This window comes from Micropterus salmoides, unplaced genomic scaffold, assembly GCF_014851395.1.
Source record: "Micropterus salmoides isolate LMB-PRFRI ecotype aquatic unplaced genomic scaffold, ASM1485139v1 Ms_hic_scaffold_13, whole genome shotgun sequence".
In the NCBI taxonomy this organism is placed as follows: domain Eukaryota; kingdom Metazoa; phylum Chordata; class Actinopteri; order Centrarchiformes; family Centrarchidae; genus Micropterus; species Micropterus salmoides.
Window position 1 is genome coordinate 5,138,127 of NW_024040374.1, and position 25,567 is coordinate 5,163,693.

Genomic DNA, 25,567 nt, shown 5'->3' on the forward strand with positions numbered 1-25,567 from the left:
AGCAGCACTTAATCATCTTTCTTTTTTTACATTCTCATGCTTTTGTGTGTGTGTAATTATATTTTTTTTATTTACAACCTTAATGTTGATATGTAAGCTTTTCAATGCAGTTTGCTGAACAAACACAACCAGCCAGACAGGTTTTAAGTAAGTCCATTTAAAACAGTTATCTAAACTGCTTATTTGTCACAATATAACAAGTTATAGAATGAAATTAAATTTTGTAACTTCCTTCTGCTACATAGCAGTCTATACATTAACAAAGAATCAATTATGAAAAATGGTAAACAGAACTATCATCACTGGAGCAGTGCTGAGGATGAATTAGAGTTTAAGAGCCTGATAGCTTGGGGGGGGGACTCTGCTCTGCAGTCTGGTGGTGGGGCAGCAGAAACTTCTATATCTCTTCCCAAAAGGCAACAGGGTGAACAGGGCTGTGGCTGGGGTGGGTACTGTCCTTTAGTATCCTTTGGCCTTTGCGTAGGCACCTCACCGATATCACTGATAGTCGGGAGATGTGTACCAATGATCTTCTGAGCAGTTTGAATCACAGTAATAATAAACACACCCAAAGCGTCCCGTAAGTGTCCTCTTCACTGTAAAAGTGGCTTTATTGTAAGTCTAAAATTGAACCAGAAAGTCTGCAGATAACTGGGGGATGAGGATGAACCTTAGCTTTCCTCTAGTGTAAGCCAGGTCACATTGTCACATCTTTTACATATCCTGTGGCTCAGCTGGCATGTAATTGGTTGCAGATATTCATGGTTCCCAGAGGATAAAGTCTATGTCCTCACCGTCACTTTCAGTCCAAAGTGTTCACTTAAGATATCCCATATGACCAAAATGGCAGCACTGTTAACTGACAATACAGTCTACAGCCACGCTAGCAGCTCCGCAACGCTATAGTCCGGCACACCGGTCCATGGAGCTGAATGCTAACCTGCTGGTTTTTAGCAGGTACAATTGTTACCATTTTCATGTCTCACTGAGACGATTTACAAATATATTTACAAATTTAACTGGTGTAATGTGGGCATGCTCTTGGTTTAGCATGTTCACATGTTAACATTTGCTTATGAGCACTGAACACAAAGTATAGCCGAGTCTGAATGTAAATTTTAAAGTTTATTTGACACATTTAGACACCTGATGATGGTGCTAGATGAAAAGTTAAGTGATCACAACGAACAACAGTTCATGCTAAGATGTTGCATTGCCAAAGCCATTAGGATTCATTCTCTGGGGACTATGAATGTTTGTATAAAAAGTTTATGGCAATCCATCTAACAGTTGTTTAAAAATTTCAGTCTAAACCAAAGTGATAGACCACCACACTGACATCCTTAGAGCCATGTTAAAAACAACGCTATAAAGAATACAGTTCAAAAAAGCAAGAACACAATACTGTATTACTGAGGTTTATCTTAGTATAGACTTTTTGTCTTGTTTATTTATGTACAGTCATGCACCAGCATCAATGTGTTAACCTGCACTCAGCAGCAACACACAAACACTCAAAGACGTATTACTGCTCCTTGTAACCCTTATTAATGCAACCATTTGTTTTAGGCTACTCTTTTGTTCTTCTATAGCGTTCAACTTTCATTTATCAAAATGACAGGACAAAATAAAATAGACCGCCCTCCTGTTTTCTGTTTCTCTTCCTCCCCCTCCAGGGCTAGTCAATAAAATAGTTTCTGGATTACTGTTGAGGCATAAGTCTGGAACTAATTAGATAGGATTCTTTCTACATGCTTATCCATGTGTAAAAAAACAACAACGGCACACAGCTTTTGAAAGCTGACTTTATGAGTTTGACCAACATCATCGGTAAGTGTTTGAGTGTTTGTGTTCCCAGGTTGACAAAGACCTTGTTTTGGGGCCCAGAGAACATTCTGCATGAGGCTGAGGGGCGGCTGAAAGGCGAGGAGACAAAGCTGGCTTGTTCAGCTCTGGATACGGCCCTAGGAGAAGGAGGAGGAAGAAAAGAGGGGAGCAGGGGAGCAAAAGGCATGAAAGGAAAACAGGGGCGAGAGAGAGATGCAAAGGAAAGTAGGAGGGATTGTGGGAAGCAAGGAAGGATGAAAAAGGGAAGGCATAAATGAGAGGAGGGAGGAGGGGGGTCCAGTTTCCATCCCTCAACACAGGAAAAATTTGTGGTTTAAATACAAGCTGGAGTCTCTTTTTTGCAGGCTACTTGTGTGTGTGTGTGTGTGTGTGGAGGACATACAGTAGCATGGCCAGCCGGTGAGTAAAATCTTCCCTTTCTTTTCTCTAATAGTATTACATGTTCAAGGATAGAAACTTAAAGAAGAAGTATGTTTTTAAAAAGACCTTTCAAGGTTCAAATGTATTGGTTTCTCAGGAATGAAATAAGTGAAAGCTGCTTGTAGACGGCCTGTTGTTTTCCTTACGAGAATAACATTTGAGGGTGAGTCTACTATGTAGAGTTTAGATGCATATTTAAAAGCATATGCATATGTTTTTAAACATAAATTCCAGGAAAAGTGAGACTGCAGCAGTGAGACACCGAATTAAACCTTGAAAAGATGATGTCTGCACTCTGGAAAAATACCCCCATTAAATAACTGAGGAAATGTTCCAGCCTTTGCACTCCTCAAATCTTGGAGTACACATGTAGACAAATTGTGGTGTTTTACTGGTGTAGGTTTTCAGGTCTAATGTCAAAATAAGGTTCAAGTGTACTGGATGCAAAACTAATTATTATTTAGAGGAGTGTTTCAGAGAGAGAAAAGGAAACTAAGAGAATTAGTAGTTTAAGAAGGGGAAGGGAGAGCATGATAAAGAACGAAAAAGAAAGTAGAGGCAATGGCAGAGTAAAACAGGGAAAAGACTGAAAGACAAGAAAGAAAACGAAAGAAAAATTTAACATTACAAGAAAGAGACAAATATCAATAAAGAAGGACATGAAGTGAAAAAGGAAAGAATTGCACTGGGCAGTACAAAAACAAGAAGCAGTTGACAAAACAATCTCATCACGTGGTCCCTTTAGTTGCTGTTGATTGTATCACACCATCTTCCTCAGCAGATGGAGTTTGCATTATTTTTTATTAATTCAGCACTTTAAGGAATTACTTAATCTTTTTAATTTGAATAAATTTAATTCCATGATAACGGGGGAAAATCCATCTGCTGAGGAAGATCTCTCAAGATATAATCAAAAGCTCCAAATCAGCAACTAAATGGACCTTGTGGTAAGATTCTTATGTCAAAAAGGTTTTGTTTGCAAGGTCAAGAATGAACTTTCAATCTCAAGGTGAGTAATTATCTGCATCACATGAAGCCCACTGATAAGTCCCTGTACATTTGGAATATATGATTGTAGATTGAGAGAGTCCTTGGTGAAGTTATGGAATTCAGTTTTTTATTTTCCTGTGCAGTGTGGAGCATCCTGCTGCGGGCTACAGGAAGATCTTTGAGACAGTGGAGGAGCTGAATGAACCTATACCTGCTAAGATCACTGGTAGGACAGCGAGCAGACATACATACACATTATACATTTTGCCTTTATTTAAAAGCTAACAATAGAAAGTCTATGCAGTCGTTGCAATTAAATGGTATGTACATTAGACCACTAGGCCATAGGAACTAAGCTATTCTGCTTGATAACTTCCACATAAGCTAATAGATTGATCTTAAAGGAATAGTTCAACATTTGGGGAAACAATCTCCGGCAGGGACTTACATGAGAGGATACCACTCCCATGTCTGTCTGTGAAATATAAGGTTGCAGCCATCATATTCTGTGACCTCATTAGGATTTTTAGCTCCATTGTTTCTGCAAATGGTTTTATCATACCTTATTGCATTTATTTTGACAGTTGTTGCCAAACATGGTGGTATAATAGTATTTAGAAGGGGTCACACATTTTGATATCTGGGATATGTGGAATTTGTGGACCGTGACACGTGAAGATTAATTGAAAAGGTGTGAACCAAGTATTGTGAGGTGTTAGTGCTCTACAGACAGACCTATACACCAGGGTTCTGCTATCATAGCTATCAAAATGTGTGAGCATGTCTAAATATTGCGGAGAGCCATTTTTGATAACACTTATCATAATGAAGTATAAAGTGTGATAAAACATTTATGCAATGATAATATGACTGAAATTCCTTTTTGGGTCACAGTGTATGGTGTGGTGTAGCCCCAGCAGCCGGTTAGCTTAGCTTAGTTTAGCACCAAGACTGGAAATGGGTGGGGGGGACTGATAGCCTGGCTCTTTTCCAAGAAACAAAAAATGCCAACTAGGACCTTTAAAGCTCACTAATTAACACATTAGAGCTTTGTTTGTTTGTACAACAACCAAAAAGTGTAAATATTACGTTGTTTTATGGGCAGTTATGTGCTGGAATATTTCTTAGTTGTCAGACAACCATTGGAGAGAAGTTTAAATGGTCCTTTTTATTTTTTAGAAAATGTACTCTTTTTGTTGCCACACTATGACATGCTCTTTCTAATTTGTATTGCGTTTCTATTATATTCAGTGTAGCACCTGTCCTATTATTTGCCTTTTGTCTGTTCATGTAAATGTGTGCAGGTGTTATACCGTCGTGGCTGGGTGGCAGTCTTCTCAGGATGGGTCCAGGTCTTTTCGAGGTGGGAGATGAACCTTTCCATCACCTGTTTGACGGACAAGCTCTCATGCACAAGTTTGACCTGAAGGACAGTCAGGTGACCTACCACAGGAAGTAAGATTACTATTTATTACCTCATTTCAAAGTATGAGCAATTTTTCTTAATAAAAACACCCTTGTTTTTATTGGCATTTTCTGAAAAGATTACGTTTAGCAGTTTTTATGGGTCTGTGTTTTTACATTTTGTTACATCTGTTCTTTATCTCTGTGCCTCTTTTGGTGAAGCACTTAAACTACATTTTTAAAAGGTTCTCCATAAATTTTGTTTTCTTGTGAAGCAGTTTTTAGCATGAATTTGGATCTGGGTGTGGGTCCAGTATTTTTTAAATGGAATTCAATGTTACATTGATTACTGTTAATAAACAATAAATATCTTGTGATTTTATAGTTCTCTGGCACATGCTGTATGTAATCTCTCTGCTCAGGTTTATCAAGACGGATGCATATGTTCGTGCCCTGACAGAGAACAGAGTAGTCATCACTGAGTTTGGCACAGCAGCCTACCCTGACCCCTGCAAAAACATCTTCTCCAGGTAACCCCAAACCCTGACCTTTTCACCATAACTGAAGAACTGTCATTTTCACATTTTGTTTTTTCTACATATTAAACAAATGAGATACAACGTGTTAATTACTGAGCTTTAGAGGTGCTGGTAGGCAGACAGCGCCAGGCTAGCTTTTTCCCCCTGCTTTAAGTCATTGTGCTAAGCTAAGCTAATCATCTCCTGGCTCTAGCTTCATATCTACGGACAAACATGAGAGTGGTATCAATCTACTCTTTTAACTCTTGGCAAGATAACAAATAAGTGATTAGTCCAAAATGTTGAATGAACTATTCCTTTAAGGATTTAACCAATACACTAATTCACAATTGCAATCACAATCGCTGCACAACTCTTTGTGGATTAAAACCTTTAAACAGTGGAAAACATAAAAAGCATCTGTTGCAACATCACTTGCTTGTGTGTGGTCAGGAGGTGCGTCATGCCTAAAAGGCCCATTTAGTGTTAATTTATCACTGGAGCTATTCACCTTTAGTTAACCACCTTTTTTAACAATTCCACACAGTCTTTAAAAGATGTCAAAGAAGGAACTTTGAAACCAGATATAGTTTTGTTTGTAACATTGTTTATTGCCATTTTTTACCCCCACAGTACATTCAATGTGAAACAATCCATTAGTTGATCGACAGAAAATTAATCAGTAACTACTTTGATAATTGATTAATCGTTAAAGCCATTTTTTTAAGCGCAAATTACAAAAACGGACTCCAGCTCCTCAAATGTGAATATTTGCTGGTTTTCTTATTGTGTAAAGCTATTAAATTGAATATTTTGAGGTTTGGACTGTGTCAACTTGGCCACTAAGTATTTGTAAAGGGCATTTGTTTTATTACTAATTCCTAACCTTTTAGGGACCAAAACATTTATAAATAATTAAGAAAATTATTGGCAGATTAATTCACAATTAAAATAATTGCTGCAGCCCTAAACTTCATTATACTACAACACTAAAATACAAAGGTTGAGTTCACTTGTTTACTGATGTATGAATACTATACATCATGATGTTAAGAGTCTACAAGTAATTATGTACATATCATAACACCCAATGCCTCATAGTATACTGTATGTTATTATATGTATTACTCATATTAAACCGTTTTAATGAAACGCGTTTGGTTTGATATCAACTGACCACCATCTTTCCTTGTTTCTGTGTAGATTCTTTACTTACTTCAGAGGCATTGAGGTGACTGATAACTGTGTAGTGAACATCTATCCGATCGGTGAAGACTTCTACGCTGTCACAGAGACCAACTACATCACTAAGATTGATCCTGATTCGCTGGAGACTTTACAGAAGGTGAGAGCTGTTTGGTTTACATCATGCTGACTCTTTAGGCTTCCAGTCAGGATTATACTGATAAATAATGCATTTTATATAATATTTTCAAGTTTTTCTTTTTAAGTACTAGGTTTACTTTTGTGTTGCCTGTCACGACTTGGGATATTATGCTGCTTGGGGTGTGTGTCCTCTCTCTGTGTTGTGGTTGTGTCTCTGAACAGGGGGCATGGCAGCTGGCTCAGCACCTGGCTCTCCTCCACACCTGCAGCTGATCAGCTGATCATCGTTCAGCTCTTAAGCTCCTACCTTCTGGAGGGCCGGTGCCAGATTGTTTTTTTGCCCTCTGTGGTAAAAGTTGTAGGCCAAACTAGAGATTCTTGTTCATCTTGTGCCTCTTCACCTTGGAGTTGGTTACTAACAGTTGTGTCTTTTTTTTCACTGGTTTACAGGTCCTCCGCTGCCTCATGCCTCCTCAAATCGCCAGCCACAAGCCAACACTCGGATAAAAAAGCTCACTTCTCAGCCTGGACTTCCTAAGCCCTCTCTCGACTTGCCTAGTCTCTTTTTGAATAAACTCTTTGTCTAACCTTCATCGAGTCTGTGTTTGCACAACCACCACCCAACCGTAACTGTTACCACTTAAGTTTGACAAGACAAAAAAAGTGGGTTTTTGTGCTACACTGACAGGAAGTATCTGAGAACACTAAAATATACTTCTGGTGTGACCTGGAGGGTACAAATCATCTCCAGCATGACTTGATTTTTTATTTTTTTTACATTAATTATGTATTTATGTTGTTTGTGTAATTGTGTACACACTCAAAACAAGTGACATTGACTCTTCACCAATCTGAGCTCTGAGCTGAGCTTTTGTCTTTTTGCTTGCATTTGTATTAGGTGGATCTGTGCAAGTACCTCTCAGTGAATGGGGTGACTGCCCACCCTCACATTGACACAGACGGTACAGTCTATAACATCGGTAACTGCTTTGGCAAGAACCTGAGTCTGGCTTATAACATTGTCAGGATCCCACCTGCTCGGAAAGGCAAGAGGACTGAATGTCAGAGATTTAACTTTTAAGATGATTTATTTTTTATTGAATTTTTATTTAGTTTTGAATTGAGTTTATTTGCATTTGTTTCAACACAAATTGGACAAAGTTGGAAAAAGAGGGTTAGAGAGAAAGTTGGGAGAAAAATATATTTTAAGTAAAATGTGAGAACAGAAAATAGAACAAACAGAAGGTAAGAAAGATCTAAAAAAGAACATGAAATTAAAAGCAAATCATAGCATGAATAGGCTAAAATGAAGAGGAAAGAGAAAGGTGAAAAGAGAAAGAAAAGACAACTTGTCACCTTGATGCAGCACAGAAAAAAAGATAACACTAATACTACACTTTACTATTTGTTTTATTGTTGATGTTTCCACACTTGCTTTGTGTTTCCAGATAAGTCAGATCACCTACAGAAATCCCAGGTTGTGGTTCAACTACCGAGCAGTGAGAGGTTAAGACCCTCCTACATACACAGGTTAGTTCTTCCATTTCTCACAATGAAGTCACCAGAATCTCTGCTTTGCATCCGTTCTTGTTTGACGTTCGCCCAAACCAGCCACAAAACTCACCGTTTGTGTCTGGACATCTAAAACAGTTGCTGCTTATGTATCTGTATTTATCTATCTCTCTGCTTGTCTGTCTGTAGTTTCAGTATGACAGACAACTATTTTGTGTTTGTGGAGCAGCCAGTGAAGATCAACCTGCTCAAGTTTCTGTCGCCTTGGAGCATCAGAGGAACCACATACATGGACTGCTTTGAATCCAACGAGAGCATGGGGGTAGGCCCAGGGGCCAGGGCCAGAGGGGTGGCCAGGGGTGGTACGGGCCCCTCCCTGAAAGCTGATTGGCCTTCCTTTTCAGAATTAGAGGGCGATAGATAGTTGGCTTGTTAGAATCGTGGATGGATTACAGACCCAGGGCCCATGGACCAGAAACTCTGCATGAAGATACCGTTAACATTTCTTCAATCAAAGTCAATCAAACACGACCAAAAATTTACGCTGAACCAAATTTGAAAACATCACTGACCCCGTTTTTTCGTTTTAAAACTCTGGGTAGCATTTTAGCGCGGAAGGGCAGAAACAGACGACTTTAGAAACGATGATGCAGATGCTCACGTTTGGCTCTCTGATTGGGTCATGAAACACGACGCTACTGACAGAGGTTTTGATTTTGTATTTTTATTAAAATATTTTGTACCATGCAAATAACACTTATAGCCTACTATAGCCTATCCTAGTCTGTTTCCTGCCGCCACAGTCGCTTTAAACTCCCGTGTCACATTCAGTAACAGTTCCAGCTCATTGTTGGTCCATGCAAAAAAAAAATTGCTGTGATTCTTCTGTAATCCTTTATTCGTTCGCCAAATCTTCTGTAACTATGGAATAGACCATCTGCTTCATGTTTACACCGGCACGTGCATGCCCAGTGTACGTGAACGGCCACTAGATGTGCGTTTTCAGTCTTTGAATACAGAGATCAACTCTGATACCTAGCAAAAATGCTGGTGTGGACAGAGATCGTATTCGTTTTAAAGCTAGTTGAGTGTCATTCTGGGGGTCATTAACATGTCTGTGTCCATGTCTGAGCCCATTGTCTTGTAATCTGTCCATTGATGAAGGCTATTTGGCGTTACAAATCACAGATTGTTATTAATCAGGTATCAATTCATAACCCTCAATGAACAATGTAACTATTAATAATATAAAGTTAATTATTGGCAAGAAAGGCTTTAAATTTGAGTCTCAAAACATTTTTCCTTATTTTTAAAATCTGCTCCCCTTGTTTGAATCTGTGCCCCAGTTTGGCGCATCTAAAGTTTTTAAACCCACCTCATGGGGTCGGAAGGGAAGTGTGATTACATGTGACTGCCTGTAAATTTCTGTTGATATACTGTGTGTGTGTTGTAGACGTGGTTCCACCTGGCCACTAGGGACCCAGCAGGTTATTTGAGCAGCCACAAGTTCAGAACGTCAGCTTTCAACATCTTTCACCAAATTAACGCCTATGAGGACCAGGGATTCATCGTGGTCGACCTCTGCACGTGGAAAGGGTGAGTGGTGACCCTGTGTGAGTGTTTTATGGACAGTGTGACTGTCTCATCCTGACATCTATCTCTCTCTCTCTCTTTCTCCACAGTCATGACTTTGTGTATAAATACCTGTACATGGCCAACCTGAAGGAGGAGTGGGAGGAAGTGAAGAAAGCAGCAATGGCAGCTCCTCAGCCTGAAGTCAGGCGATACGTACTGCCGCTGGATATACACGGGGTGAGTTTGTACACACACACACACACACGCACTGCAAGTTTGTAATGTCTTTACTAATTTGTTTACTTTGTTGTATAGCTTTTTTTTCAAGAACTTTAATTGTATTCTTTAAACTAGTCATAATTGGTTACATGTATTATGCTACTATTACTACCAATTATAACTGCCCACACCACAGTCTATACACTGTAGGCCTACTACCTGTTTACAAGCTGTGTAACCATCACAGTAGATACATTTATTAGGGCAATGCCTGTCTAAAATTCTATTAGCTGTCCATGACCTGTCTACATTACAGTTTATTCAATTTATAGTTACTATACATCTACCACAGTTTTACATTTTATTATATATGTACATATATATATTACATTGTATATATAACTTCTGCACTATTTTATGTTTCATGTCATAGATTCCCGTTTTATTTGCGAGACTTTCTTTTCATACATATTGGTTGAGCATTGTTGGAGGGAGCCTGAGAATTCAGAATGTCATTGCCAATGACTGCTTTGCTGTAATTGTTGTGCATAAGACAATAAAGAACAGTTTTATAAAAGGACTCTGAGTTTTAAAGCTATAAACGTGTGGCTTACTTTAGCCTTTAGCTAGCTCTGGCTTTGTGGAGCAGCCATCCTGGATCAGTATTTCACTCAAGTCAGACTTTTCGTATTTTCTTAGAGTAAAATACCCTTCGGACCACAGTTTGTGTCCTTGTATGTAGTGGTGAAGTCTTAAGACCATGTTTTGATGGTCTTGGTCTTGTCTCGGACTCAACCACATTTGTACTCGGTCTTGTCTCGGTCTCGGACACTGAGGACTTGGGATTTTATTTCAAGACCAGTCAAGACCACAACTTTGAGAATATCATTGTCTGATTTATTTGTTAACATCCTAACTTTGATTGGATGTAAAACATATTACTTTAAATGCAACACCCTAATTAAAAATGTGTTGTTCCCATTAAGCTCACCCCTCCCCGCGATGGTATTCATGGAAAAGGAGTGTTGAATAAAGATGCTTACGTTTATTTCAGCTCTTAGTGTTTTTATGTGGGTGTTTTAATGGGAATGTGGATATTTCAGATCAATTTGAGAAGTACCTATGATCTCGTTCCGCATTATATTGTGTGTCATGTAATGTGAGGAAGTGGACTTGGTCTCGACTTGGTCTCAGCCCCTAAAAGTCTTAGTCTTGTCTCGATCTCGATAAACTCTGGTCATGGTCTTGACTTGGTCTCGCTTTGGGCGGTCTTGACGACAACACTACTTATATGTGCTTGTGTGTTTTCAGGAAGAGCAGGGAAAGAATCTGGTATCTCTGCCCTACACTACAGCAACAGCTGTTCTTCACAGTGATGGCACCATCTGGCTGGAACCTGAAGTCCTCTTTTCTGGACCAAGACAGGGTAACACACACACAAACACACACACACACATATACACACACACAGGTTAAAGACCCCACTGAGATTTATTATATTATTATAGTCCTGCAATCAGACCTTTGACCTTTATGTAAAAGTACAAATTTATTAGCATCAAAATACTTTTAAAGTAAAAGTACTCATTATGTGGAATGGCTAATTTAAGAATCATATTATATCACTGGATTATAATTATTGATGCATTCATGTGTACATCATTTTAATGTTGCAGCTGGTAAAGGTGGAGCTAATTATAATAACTTTGTCATGCTAGATCTATAATAATAATTATATTATTTTTTATATTAATAAATAATCTTCATTTTCTTGCTGGTTATATTGTGTATTAATAATCTAAAGTTATTTTAAAAATGTACCCTATTGAAAAGCACAATATTGGCCTCCAAAATCTAGTGGAGCAGAAGTATAAAATAACATAAAGGAAATACCCAAGTACAGTACAAGTACCACAAAATCGTACATTTGAGTAAATGTAATTAGTTTCTTTCCACCACTGTGTTCTTGATCTTTGAAACAGCAACTTGACAAAAGATAATCAAAACGAGGTACCAGCTTCCTTGTTTTTCTTTTATAGGGGCCTCTTGCTTTGTCTATTAGCTCTCTTGTTGTCTCTCTTTCTCTCTCAGCCTTTGAGTTTCCACAGATTAACTACTCTCGGTGTCGTGGGAAGAAGTATTCCTTCGCTTATGGCCTGGGACTCAACCACTTCATCCCTGACAGGGTAGGAGCGCCTTTATCATGGAGAAATCCAGAAAGTGTTTGGTGACATTGATGTTGATATTAGTGTAAATGAAGAGCAAGAATTGTTCATTTTTGACTTGCTGTAGATAGTCAAGCTGAACGTACAGACCAAAGAGACCTGGGTGTGGCAGGAGGAAGACTGTTACCCATCAGAGCCGGTGTTTGTACCAACACCCGGAGCTACAGAGGAGGATGATGGTAGAACACACACACACACAAACACACACACTTGTATTATTTCAGTTTATCTTTCTTTATAAGGTGCTAGATAAAGCAATCCTATTTGGAGAGGTCCCTCATGTGGGAACAGAACATAAAGATTGCAAAAGTCTGAGATTTTCTCCTCTTATATAATAAGTTATTGAACAAAAAAAGAGAGATAAAGTGTTAATTGCCAGCAATAAATGAAACTTTAAAAGGTCAACCTCTAGCCTAATCTGTACCTGATCAAATTCTAAATTTAAACCATTTATATCATGTCTGTGGTGGAAATACACACATATTCACCCCCCTCTGTCTTGGTGTTGCAGGTGTGCTGCTGAGTATCGTGGTGAAGCCCGGTGCAGACAGACCAGGTGTTCTGCTGGTGCTGGATGCCATGAAACTAACAGAGCTGGCCAGGGCGGAGGTCAACACCATCATCCCTGTGACACTCCACGGCATGTACAAACCATGACCCTGACCTTCATTCCAACCCGGCCAAGACACATCCTAAAGTAATTATTAACTCTAGCTTAGCCTCTGGCATCGTCCCTGTGTGTTTTAAGCATGCAGGCGTCCAGCCTCTGTTCAAAATCATAACCTTGATTTTTAAATATTTAAATAGTTTAATTTAAATAGTAATCTCTAAATTACCATTTGTTTCTGGAAAATTGGAGAAGATAGTTTTGTCATAACTGCAACCATTTAAAAATACCATCAAGATCATTCATCCATCTCTGTCAAGATTTAAAGCCCTCCACAGCACTGAAGCAGCTGTTTTAAAGCTGACAAATGATCTGATACTCGCTGTTGACTATGGGAAAAATGCCATCTTGGTTGTACTTGATCTCAGTGTTGCCTTCAATACTATGGACCGTGACATCCTTTTGAAAAGCCTCAAACTAAATTGGTTGAAATGGGACATTCTCAGTGGCTATGGGCCAGTTTTCCTCTCACCCATGGGGTCGCTCAGGGATCCATCCTGGGGCCAGTTCTATTTTGCCTGTATATGCCCCCTCTTGAAAACACTACTAGAAAATATAACATCTACTGTCACTTTTACACAAATGATTCTCAGCTGTACCTCCAACTAAAGTCTAGGGATTACCTAAAGCCTCTTCTGGACTGTTTCAAGGACATTAAAGGCCGGATAGCAAATTATTTTATTCAGTTCACTGAAGTAATTATCGTTTGTCCCTCTACATCCAACAAGCCACCTCACCAGTATGCTAGACCAGGTGGTCCCCATATGTGAAGTCACATGCAAAAAAGACGTGGATGTTATCTATGGTTCTGAGCGGTCTTCAAAAACAAATGAGTTATGTTGAGTTATTATGAGTTACTATCAATTAAGAACCATTCCCAGACTTAAGCCAATTCTGTCTTTCCATGATATGGACAAAGAAAGAAATCCATGCCTTCATTACATCACATCTGGATTATTGTAATTCTATTGACTTCGGCCTTTCCCAGGTTTTTTATTAACTTACATCAAAATGTGTGAGCACATCACCCCAGTTCCAGCATCTCTTTATTGGCTCCCTGTTCATTCTGTTGATCACAGCTCAACAAATCTCTCTTGTATGTCCCAAGTTCTTGACTAAAACTTAAAGGTGACAGAGCCTTTGCAGTTGCTGCTCCACAATTATAGAGGATGTTGCCATTAGATATTAGATGTTCCCCCCAATCTCTGTTTTTAAATCTAGGCTAAATGCAAATTATTCATTGGCCTTTTTGATGACTAATCTTTTAATTTGTTACATATAAAACTGTATTTTGTCTATTGTTGTCATCAGTATTTCTCTTTACGGTTCTTACTTTTATATCTTAATGTTATATTTTTGTACAGGACATAAGCTGTGTTTAAATGTGCTCTAGAAATAAACTAGACTTGACTAAAATACACCATGTTCTCTTTCCTGCCAGTAGTTTGTTAGTTAAATAACTAAAATGGCTCTGATTCATATCAGAACCTATCATGACAGTAACCTTTAACTCACCAAAAATCACAGCAAAACATTAATAAGTGGTGTGAAAATGGTTTAACATCACATTTCATGAGGGGTTTCTGACCGAGATGAAAGCATAAAAAAATGTACATGTTACGGCTGCCGAGGGCAGCCGTCTGTGTGTCACTGCTGCCTGTGTTTCTCCCCGCATGTGTTACACTGTGAGGCGGGGGATTGGCTGGACTTCGGCAAGCCTGGCTGATCCCGCCTCCCATCTCCGACGATTCTGATTGGAGCGGAACACCACCCCTTCTCCAATCGCCAAGCTGCCTGCAGGACCGCCTTCGTGCCTTCCCCCTCAAATAGGCTGGTCTGCTGCTGATTCGGGGCAGCTACCTTTTGCCATGTGGTTTGCCCTGACGCTGGTCCTAACCTTGAACTCTGTGTGTGCGTGTATCCTCAGTGGAAACAGCTTCTGTGTTCTGCGCTCCCTGTGTTTTTCCACTTCTGAGCAACGGCTAGAGAGGTTTTTGTTTATCTTTTTTAAAGTAGTTTAGTAATCCCCCACGTAGGAGGGATCTCTTTTTGTTATATTTGGTTCTTTGTTTTACGCAGCACCCACTTGCCCATTTTCTGTTTGACTATTTTGTGTGCATCCGACTGCTTAATAAATAATCTTTCCACCCATACCGAATCCATCTGGTTTATGTTTACGTCTCTCCTATCCCTAGACAGCGGGGACGTAACAGTACAATTGACTTCTAGCTATTTATTTTATTTAATTGGTAATGCATCGGTGGTTAATGCAATTCTTTGATATGTAAAGTATTACTTTTCTCACCAGGTCCTTGGGACATATTACAAAACTTGTCATTAATCTCCTTGGATTATTGCTACTAATCAAGCTTGGAGCTAACATTGTCTTTTGGCTTTAATATAAAAATAAATATAATAATAATAAAAAACAGTTTCTTCTTTTTCAGTTTAATGAATACTCTCAAAGCCCTTGAATAGTAAGATATCTTGAATGGCTATTTCCCTTTTTGGTGACAGCTGAAACAAAATCTCAGTGCGTTATTTTACGTTCTGGCTGATTCCATCATCCCAAAACCTGCCAGGGGCATAAAAAAGCTGAGCTCTCCTCCTTTAACCTCCTGTTCAGGTCATCCTCCTGTTTCTTCTCTTCCTCCTGCTCACTGTCGGGAGGAAGCAGAGAGCCAGTGTGACCTGGAGCCGTCACTGCCACTCTGGCGTAGGACCACAGGAACAGGACATTAGGGTCAAAGTTTTTTGGGAGACATTATAAAACTTACTGCTGACAAATAAAGTCAACAGAGCAGACCGATACAGGGAGACTGACAGGGGGACAAGTTTCCGCTTGGTTAAAGCAACCAAAACATAGAAATTAGCTGCTGTGAAAATGTTTAAATTCATGATGAAAATGACTGCATACTGCTATTTGTGATATCATCCTTTTAAGGCAACTAAAAACCACACACAAATTTTTTTCAATTTAAACCTTTACTTACTTTTTTAAATATATATTCTTATACAAAAAACACATTACAATTTTTCAATTTACATTTGAATTTAAAGAACAGAAATTTTGACAATGTAGTATTTTTGAAAAATAAACTGTAAAATAAATTGTTACAACGGAAATCAGTGATACACAAACGTCCTTGGAGGAGCTTTTGGAGGCGTCATCTTATAGTATTGCAGAATAGTGATACAAAGGCATCTTAATAATCAGAAAATAAAACATCTCAAAAACGTCTGTGTGAACGGAGGTAGCCATTAGTTTCTTGAGGTAAAAACATTCACTCACAGTACTGTATTGTTATAGAAGTGTTTATTATCATATGTATATACAGAGCAGCCACAGAACCTTTGTGTTTATAATTTCCTATGAACTGCTCCCAACAGTTCAATATCTGAGAACTCTCTAAAACCTTTAATGAAGTTTGGTCCATCAGACGATTGGCAATTAATCTTCTGTATTTCACATGTTACACTTCGGACAGATATTTCTGTATGGTGTGCAAAGACATGCATTTGTTATTTAAAGAATGTTGATTCTCTTCAAGGGCTGCTACAATTCCTCTTTCTTCATTTTTTGGATAATTTAGGACAGCTTTTAGGATAATGCCATCATCATCCCGTCACAACCGGTTTAAAAAGGGCCATGGCAAATATGGGAGAGACACTAAAAATGCACTTATATTAACCGATTTATTTAGAAAACATCAGGCAAACGCTGTGGATGGCACTAAAGACAGTGGTGTAAGTGAGTGGAGGAACAAACAAGGCACAACAAAACAGGCGAGAGTTTGGTGTGGATCCTCTTGGCGCATATTGGTGAAAGTGACCAATGGGTACAGCAGTTTACAACAGTTTAATTACAAAGAAAGGCACAGTTGTTCGTAGTTTCCAGAGGAAGTGAGGTGAAGAAAGAGGCCTCTACATACGCAGAAGTGCCGATTGCAGTTTCTCTGTGGACAGCTGATACTGCTGCTGTTTGATGATGTCCAAGCAGTGTCTGAGAACCTGCAGACAAAAACAATGTTAAGTATATATGTTATGTACTTAAATGCCCCTTATGATGTTGTTTTACCTTCCTGGTGTCCTGAGGCAGAATGACTCCATCGTCCCAGAGTCTGCTGGAGGAGAAGAAAGCTGAGCTCTCCTCCTTTAACCTCCCGTTAAAGTCATCCTCCCATTTCTTCTTCTCTTCCTCTTGCTCACTGTCAGGGGGAAGCAGAGAGCCCGCGTGACCCGGAGCCGTCATTGCCACTCTGGCGTTGGGCCACAGGAACAGGAAATTAGGGTCAAAGGCCCGACCACACTAGAGACATCCAGGGAACAAGGTTCAAATTATTGTGGGATTGTATCCTAAATCCTACATGAGCATAAAGTATGATTACATAGTAGAATAGTAAATGCGTGTAAAATTTCTCTTGCACAGCCGTTTACTGTTTGTTTGCAACCAACATAACACATGTAGTTGGGTGTACAAACATTTTCGGTGAAAAAACTGAAATGCACATTTTTGCTGTGAAAATGGACAGAGACAAGTTTTCAGTGGAGTAATTTAAAGAATGCAGTCAGGTAGAACACAGCGATACTAAAGTAAGACTACGAAACAATAAACAACCAAAAAACACCTTAAATATCTGCAGTGTGACACATGGACTTAGTTAGAAAGATAGCAGCTAGTACTATTTACTGCCATTAAACACACACAAAAAAACTGAATATGGTTTCCATTTGCTGTTGGTTCTGCAAAAGCAATGCTGTTATACAAGGGAAAAAATGTGTTTACGTTTTTGCAAAGAGATTATCACATAACTACAGCAATGTTTACTGAGACTCTCACCATAGCGTAGCTGTCAGCACCATGGCAGCCACCTATCACCACTGTGATTTTGGGGACGGAGGCACATGCTACTGCTGACATCATTGAGCCCTGAGCCTTCAGACGGTTGCTATTTATCTCTGCCTAGATACACACAGACAGACACACACAGAAAATACAGACATGAAACATAAAACTAAAATTAAAAGTTATTAAACACACAATGACAAAGATTGTTTTCCTACATCCTGCCTTTCAGGGATTTATTTACATAAATCGTATTTTTTTTCTTTTCCAGAGTTACTACTTCTCTATTTGATGTACAAAATTGACTCTTATTATTTCAAATCAATACTTTTGGTGAAATAAATATTTTGAAATACATGCATCTGAACAAGCCCCATGTGTGTTTTACTGGGAGTAAATACCTGTCTTGTCGATAATGTTAGAGCTGCTTCTGGTGCTGTGTTCTGGAGGAAGAGGAGGGGGATGTCTCTCTGGTCACACAATTGGACAAAATGGCTGCCTTTCAGTGCAGCCTGGTATGACAGTTCGCCATTGTTGGCCACTATTCCCACCAAGTGGCTAAGAGGGTACATATACACAGAAAAAAACCCAGATACTTAATAAGCATCGCACAAAAACAACATGAAACAAAATACTCACATGCTTAAATAATAAACCAAATAAAACAAAAATGATTAGCAACCAGTATTTATACAGCTTTCCAGGAATCCTCGATATGAATATTTGAAACAACACAAGACCCAAACAATACAACACAAATAACTGTCTGATCCGTACACTCATGCACATGAGGTTTTTCCTACAAATTTCAAATGATGTGGCAGTTACTCATTGTTCAAGGAAGATTTGTTTTGCTCCCCGGTTTGGTGATCTGATTAAGGCTACATTTACGCTACTATGTTTTTGTTTTAAAATGGAGACCTTTTGCTACGTCTGCACCTCCCTCCGCTTTTTTATTTCACCAAATCTTCTGCAACTGTGGAGGAAACACTCATTTTACTGATTATATTGGCCAAATTTGATTGCAAATTCACAATGACATTTATAACAACACTGACATCTTTAACTTGCCGTTTGTTGGCTGAAAAGCATATGTAGTACCTGCCCTTACTATCTAAATCTGTGTGTGTGTGTGTGTGTGTGTGTCTGTGTGTGTGTGTGTGTGTATCTTTTACCCATGGATCTTTGCGAAGCCAGTGATGAGTGTGGTTCCATAGCGAGCTTTAAACTCCTGGAAGCGGCTCCCGTCAGTCAGTCGACTGACTACCTGGACAGACAGACAGACAGAAACAACCCACAGCATGTCATTAGTTTTGGATTCAGTGAGACAGTAACAGCCGTGACATGAAACAGAGGTTCCCACAAACCAACCACGTCATGATTTGCCATGAAATTTTAAGTGAAATTCTAAAAAGATAAGCTCATCATTGTGGTGTTTTGTAAAGATAAAAGCACTCCTTTCCCTGACTGTTTAGCCAGAAGGACTGCATTTACTCCTCATGCTAACAACTCAGTTTACAGAGCTAATGTCTTTGTGTGCACGCATACTGTACCATTTTAACATCCAGACTGTAGTTATAACTCGTGGGAGCGAGCCCCAACAGCTCCTCTGAACTATAAAGCGGCTCCTCCTCTGCTTTCCTCTTCTTTATGTCCTCCTCACTCTCCTCCTTTTCCTCGGGCAGCTGGAAGTTGAGGGTGGATATGATGTTTCTGGTGTAATCATACGCCTCCTTTTCTTCCCAGGCAAAATAGTCCACACAGCCACTCACCCTGAAACCAGAAAATAAATTGACAAACTTACAACTTATTGTGAACTTTTATTTGGTTATTTCTATAACGATATATTCGATAACTTTATATTTGGGGCTTGTTTGATTTTTGGACCCACTCAGCATGAAGCCTGGCTCCTCCCAAGTCCTCTGGTGTAACTTCCTCCCCAGTGGCGGCCTTGACAAGTGGTGGTCCTCCCAGAAATATGGTCCCTATCCGGTTCACCATCACTGCCTCTTCCGCCATTGTGGGAATGTAAGCTCCACCAGCCGTGCACGACCCGCACACCACTGACACCTGTAGGACTATTAATTGTTTTATAATTGGAATAGCAATTTAAAAACTGCAAGAGTGGTGATTTGATCAAATGCTTGATTTGTTACTTTTCTTTAAATTTCAAATAGTAATCTAGCAAAGATTCTCGCACACCAGAACGTCTTAATGAAAGGCAAGTAGAATCCTTTACTCTGTGAGTATAATCTGTACTGTCTTTATCAACAACATTTGGTCCTTCAGGTAATGGAGGTCTAACGTCCATAATGTCATTATTAAGCGAGGGACTGTTTTTGAAATTTCAAATAACACTTCACCAGACTGCTACAGTCCCAAATCATAGACAGCATGCATTTCTGTCTTCGATGGCCTAAATCAATTAAACACTTGTTTCATTATATGCACTCAATAAATGTAATATATACGTATGATAAAGCAAAACCCTAAAACCAAACAACAAATTAACTGGAAAACAGTAACATACAGTTCCATTAAACATGCTTTATAGATGTTTAATCGATTGAGTGTATATTATTAATTGATCGCAGGAACAGCAAGATGTCAGATGTGACATTTGTTTAATGTTTGTTATGACAGACAAATTAATTTTCAGCCTATTTTGTTTTTATCATGTTCTGTTAAAGCGAGCCTGTACTGTAATATTTCTTCACCTGTGGGATCTTCATGGCAGACATGATGGCTTCGTTATAGAACGTCCTTCCTCCCTGGTTCTTATCAGGAAAGATCTCTGACTGGACAATTACACAGAGAGAGAGAATTAGATTAAACACTCTTCTGATCCTAAGCAGTTATTATGGCAGAGCTGTGTGTGTGTGTGTGTGTGTGTGTGTGTGTTCACCTGCAGTGGTAGAAAAGCTCCTCCAGAGTCGACCAGGTAAACACAAGGCAGGCGATTCTGAATCGCCACTTCCTGTGCCCGTAGCTGCTTCTTCACTGTGATTGGATACGCTGTGCCGCCTTTCACTGTGGCATCGTTGGCAATGAACACACACCACAGGTCATTGATCCTGCCAATGCCTGGATGGGTACAGTACATAGGGGCATAAGTCAGCGGCATGCATGTGAGTCACACCTGCATCAGCATCAGACACGTGCAGAGGGGGGGTGCAATGGGTACTTGAGCGCCTGCCCTTTTGCCCTTTGATGCCCAAAGTGCCCCTTTTTCAAACGCATAATTTCCTTTATTTTATTTATTTTAAAAAATTTGTAACAGCCCTTTTGTGAAGGCCTGCCCAATCAAAGTAGCAGCAAAATGAATTAATAATAATTTTGCAGTAAATAAAATGACCCAATTGATGACCTTTCACCTGATGACCTCATCCGTGACGAGCCCTCCCGTTCAGACAACGTTAGTGATTCAGTAGCACTGCCTACAGGACACCTTCGATCCCGACCATAAGAGGGGTTTGCCGCAACGTGCTTGTTGTGGGACGTTGGATGTATTTTATAAAAAAGACGCAAAGAGAACAGCACAGTAGTTGTGTATTGTGTATATTGCTGTGTGTCGCCTGTAGAAGTAACATCAGTTGCTGGCTAACACGCCGACAGCTAACGTTACTTTTACACACAGATAAACAAAGGTGCTCTGCTCACTTCGTTCTGTTTGGGGGAGAAAAGTTTCACAGGCGTCGAGAGGTGTGGTCTTTTCTATGCAATTTGACTAAAATCTTTTCACTTGAACTAGGATTATTACAGTGACTTAATAAAAGCCTTGTGCCTTAAAATAAGTATAACAACACTGCTAAAATACTAAGACTATTCCTCCGACTTATAGCCCTTTTAATTATCATTAAATTCAGAACAGTATTGAATACATTTACATTTTGAAAGCAACAGTAGCTAGTTTTTACAACAGCTCAACTACAATAAAAACTCAATAACTGGAAATACATATAAAAATGTATGACATGTAAAAACAAACATAGAATATATATTAGTTGATTAAACAATTATGTGACCATGAAAAGATGTAAAGATTGTTGAGTGTTTGGGACTGGCTCACAGTGACTGACCTGCTGTAATACTGCAGCATCTCCCAAGGCTGACTGCTAGGGAGACACTCACAGAGCTGCACACAACATTTCATACATTTTTCTGAAATCTAATAGGGCAATTTCTTCTTCACTCTTTACTTTGATGTCAGGAATATTATAAAAGATTAATGCTAGTTTATTTATTTAGATTTATGATTACAGTCAATAGTCAATAAAAATCCAAATATAGCTCAGATTCACAATGCAATATATAAAATTATTATCACAATTTTGCATACTGTAGACAGACATGCAAGCAACACAGACACACACACCTCTGTCTATAGATTTGTTTGTCTCACTCTTACCCCTGCCCACTCATCCTTTCCCCATTAATGTATCCTTCTCAGATTATTTCCCACCCTTTTTTTTAAATCTGGTATTTTATTTCCTCTACCTGCAGCTCTGGGTGTGCAGCTCTGTGAGCATCTCCCTAGCTGTCAGCCTTGACAGTGGCTGCAGTATTACAGCAGGTAGTCACAGATCACCTCCAGTAGTATCAGCAACCCCTCAACTGCAACTGTCCCCTGTAAGTTATGTCAGCCCACAGTGTTTTAAAGCTAGTGTTGGGTATTTCCTGTTTCTTTTTGCGTCACAGCATTTGCTGATGTATCGATACAGAAGTATCTGTATATACTTGTCAACAAGGAATACATAACGATATATTTCTATGTCAATAGTATGAGAACAGTTTTATTTAAATCCTTGTTCCATGTGCCCTTTTTATACTTCAAGCACCTGCCCTTCCAAAGGTCTCTGCACGGTCCTGATCAGCATAGTGGGTGGGGAATAAACTGTAAAAGTAAAGTAAACTAAGTAAATCACTGGCACTTAGCTGTAGTGAAACTAGTCACACTATACAGTCTATAGTTAGTACCAAAGACATGGGATTGCAGCTAGAGGTTTCTGACCAGTCAGGCATCCGGCTGAAGGGATGTCCCCGTACGGCAGACCCAGACCAGCGAATGGTGACAGCTCAAGGAAGTCCTCATCATCCAAAAGGAGGCGCAGCCGATCCCTGACCAGCAACTTCCTGTTTCTCTGCGTGTGTCTGGCTATGGCGTTTGCCCCTCCACCTTTTCTCACCTTCTCAGTTAACTCCATGTACCTTACAAAAAGAGAAGGATAACAAAAGTCATGTTTTTACAAATGTATTTAAATAAATAATACAATGGGGGGAATCAGCTACAACTGATCAGAGCTGAACACTACACACTGACAAGAGCAGAACCTACTTCTTATGGCAGGCGTTGCTGTTTTGGAGATTAGCTTCATACACATGTCGCTGGATGGGTTGCAGGGGCTGCTCCAGCACCGGGAAGGCACTGCGCAGAGCCCTCCTCTTCATGGATACAGAACTCATACAGCGGACTGAGCACTGCCAACGCTGCTCAACCAGCCTGCAACACGAGATTCATACAGTACATGAACACTGTTCTCACTGATGGGAAGGTCAACTGTAGGATAATGTGTCCTGGTTAAAAAACAAGCTTATGGCCTGTTTACAACATGTGACAATCACAGACAATCTCCCCTTTAGGGAGAGAAAGAGAGAAGCAACAAACACAAACGGTCTTCAGTCATTCTCTAGTTCCACTTTCTTGTTTGTTATATGTTAGTGATTTCCAAACGTGAGGCCAGGATTTTTTTCTGTTTCATCCTATTTTCCCTCACACTTCTAACTCCTTTCTTCAACCTTTTAATCCATCTGTATTTATCATTCTGTATAAGCTGTGCATTTACATGGATAGTGAGTCCAGTAAGTTACTCTGTTGTGCATGCTTTGTAAGAGATGGATCTGGATTGTGTCATATGTGAAAATTATTTTATTTGGTATTTCATTTATCTGACGGTTGTAGTTACAGTATTATCCAAGGACAGTTGCCCTTTATTTTAACCTTCCTTGGATAACAATGACCTGGATGACTGAGAATCTTCACAAACATAGTTACAGTACTACTTTGCAGATTAAGATTTTACATACAAAACACCATATGATAATTTTTAAAAAATGTGATACATTGTTAAAATGCCCAGCAATATATAAAGTATTTAAATTAGCTTCAGCTGAACTATCTAACATGATGTTTACATATTAATAATAATCAATACAATATAAATCATAATATATCAGGGAACATTCTGCATTATGAGCACTTTCACTTTTAATACCTGCATTACTTTTTGCCTTTCTGCTGACAATAACTTTTACTGGTATAGTATATTTAGATTGTGGTATTAGCACTTCTACTTAATTTAAGGATCTCAATACTTCCTCCACCACTAGCAGAAGTATTGCACTTTTTACTCCACCAAATGTATTTAACTGTTATTGTTACAAGTTACCTCATAAAAGATTTTACACACAAAACCTATAAACAGATTCTACAGTGAGATTGCATTGTTATTATATAGTTTAAATAGACAATTTAGTACAGCTATAGATAACCCAACTGTTTATAAACTACTGCAGTAAAATAAACTTACACATTAATGCATTAATAATAATAATTATAATAATAATGTAATGATTATGATAGCACAACATCCTCAGGACAGGGAGTACTTTCACTTTTTTATAATTGTTGATAAAACGTACATACTTTTACTTAAGTGACATTTTAGATGCAGTACTTGTACTCCTACTTTTATTTATGAAAAGGACCACGTATTTATCAAGAGAGAGAAATAACAGCACCGTTAAACTACATCTTCTTCACGTTGCAGACCAGTACAGCTCCCTTTAGTGACCCCTGGGCGTGGGAACAGTTTTGGAGCCTGCAGCAGCTAACTCAGAGATACCTGGTTGGTACCTTGAAATTCAACCAACGCTATTTATCTCTTTGTCCCTTCGAGGTCACTTTCACCTACATACTCGGCTCAAGTGCACATTTATGTTAACGTTACACCACTTGCTGCGACAATCAGATCCATAAACAAACGTCTATCCGTTAGCCTAAGGTATAAACGACAAACAGTGCACTCATTTTGCTCATATTTTGTCTATTTAAACGCGTGAATGCAACTATATATCCACGAGGCTATAATCAGTGACATGTTTTTGCAGTACCGCTTGGACAACCTGCGACGCTAAATAAATCCTAGGGTTAAAAGAAATGTGTGTCAAAGGTCGTAAAGACATCTGAGTGATGAATAAAAAGATGGATCTATGGATGGAAAAGTTGTAACACCTCTTACCTTGCCATGCAGCGGTACATGTCTGCCTGTGTCTGCTGTACTACAGCTAATAACACAACTTTAAAAATACTCCAAAACAGAACTACTCCATTGTCGATTGGACTCTTCTTAAGTGTTCCGAAGGGATTCTCTTCCTCGTTGTTGTGTTTGTCAGCAGTTTGTGGGCTCTAGCAAACATTACTGCTCCCTATAGGAGCAGATGGTAAAGTGTAGGTCAGCAGTAAGATAAAATTGCTGTCTCTCTAAAATTGGAAGACAATAATCTCACTGCTTGACAGTAGTATATTCTAACTACTACTACTCAAGTGATAAGTACAAACTTAAAGTCCTTTCCTTTTGTACTTACCTTTAGTATTTCCATTTTAAGTACTTTAAAGGGCCTACTCCTATACTCTAATATACTGTAGTTAAGAGGGAAATACTGAGACTACTTGTCACTTTTAATTTAAGTTAGTAGCCTATACAGCATATGAGGGGGTTCTAATATGATGACATGGCTGTAGATTAAACTACCCAGCAGTATGTAACATTAGATCTGAAATGATTAGTCTGTTATTGCAAATCAGTTGATTTCCAACTATTTTGATAACTGATTAATCATTTAGCTAGAAAGACAAAATGTTAAACATGTCACCATCTCTCAAATGTGAGGATTTAATGACTTTCCTTGTCTCAAATTAACTGAATAATTAAACTAAATATATTTTGGGGTTGGACTA

The 25,567-nt window shown here is 39.0% G+C and overlaps 2 protein-coding genes across 3 annotated transcripts; one reads left to right on the forward strand and one right to left on the reverse strand.

The window, feature by feature from the left end:
- The first annotated feature begins 1,872 nt into the window (after positions 1-1,872).
- On the forward strand, positions 1,873-14,859 carry LOC119900319 (retinal Mueller cells isomerohydrolase-like). Of its 2 annotated transcripts, XM_038715148.1 has the most exons (15): positions 1,873-2,247; positions 3,402-3,484; positions 4,563-4,713; positions 5,085-5,192; positions 6,384-6,525; positions 7,405-7,552; positions 7,955-8,036; positions 8,208-8,340; positions 9,472-9,614; positions 9,701-9,830; positions 11,124-11,238; positions 11,904-11,998; positions 12,105-12,216; positions 12,549-12,734; positions 14,395-14,859. In XM_038715148.1, exons 1-14 carry the CDS (start codon positions 2,102-2,104, stop codon positions 12,692-12,694), a joined length of 1,734 nt encoding a protein of 577 aa, XP_038571076.1. In that variant the 5' UTR covers positions 1,873-2,101; the 3' UTR covers positions 12,695-12,734; positions 14,395-14,859. The 2 variants fall into 2 exon arrangements, with proteins under 2 accessions (XP_038571076.1, XP_038571074.1); XM_038715146.1 differs by having other exon boundaries at positions 1,874-2,247; positions 12,549-14,859.
- Positions 14,860-16,003: 1,144 nt separating this feature from the next.
- si:ch211-198n5.11 (methylcrotonoyl-coenzyme A carboxylase 2) lies at positions 16,004-25,004 on the reverse strand. Its single transcript, XM_038715149.1, has 12 exons — positions 24,849-25,004; positions 22,886-23,050; positions 22,562-22,758; positions 20,456-20,634; positions 20,268-20,348; positions 19,442-19,620; positions 19,104-19,323; positions 18,726-18,817; positions 17,952-18,108; positions 17,545-17,667; positions 16,783-17,013; positions 16,004-16,715 (listed from the first exon to the last, which is right to left on the reverse strand). The coding sequence occupies exons 1-12, from the start codon at positions 24,866-24,868 to the stop codon at positions 16,629-16,631; spliced, it is 1,731 nt and encodes a 576-aa protein (XP_038571077.1). The 5' UTR covers positions 24,869-25,004; the 3' UTR covers positions 16,004-16,628.
- Between the last annotated feature and the right edge of the window lie 563 nt (positions 25,005-25,567).

Coding starts and splice junctions, on each gene's coding strand:
- LOC119900319 (XM_038715148.1), top strand. CDS start 2,102: ATGAGAGGAGGGAGGAGGGGGGTCCAGTTTCCATCCCTCAACACAGGA. Junction 4,714..5,084: donor CAGGTGACCTACCACAGGAA/GTAAGATTACTA, acceptor CTCTCTGCTCAG/GTTTATCAAGACGGATGCAT. Junction 8,341..9,471: donor AATCCAACGAGAGCATGGGG/GTAGGCCCAGGG, acceptor TGTGTGTTGTAG/ACGTGGTTCCACCTGGCCAC.
- si:ch211-198n5.11 (XM_038715149.1), bottom strand. CDS start 24,868: ATGTACCGCTGCATGGCAAG. Junction 23,051..24,848: donor ATGTACCGCTGCATGGCAAG/GTAAGAGGTGTT, acceptor CTCGTGTTGCAG/GCTGGTTGAGCAGCGTTGGC. Junction 18,109..18,725: donor GGCTTCGCAAAGATCCATGG/GTAAAAGATACA, acceptor GTACCCTCTTAG/CCACTTGGTGGGAATAGTGG.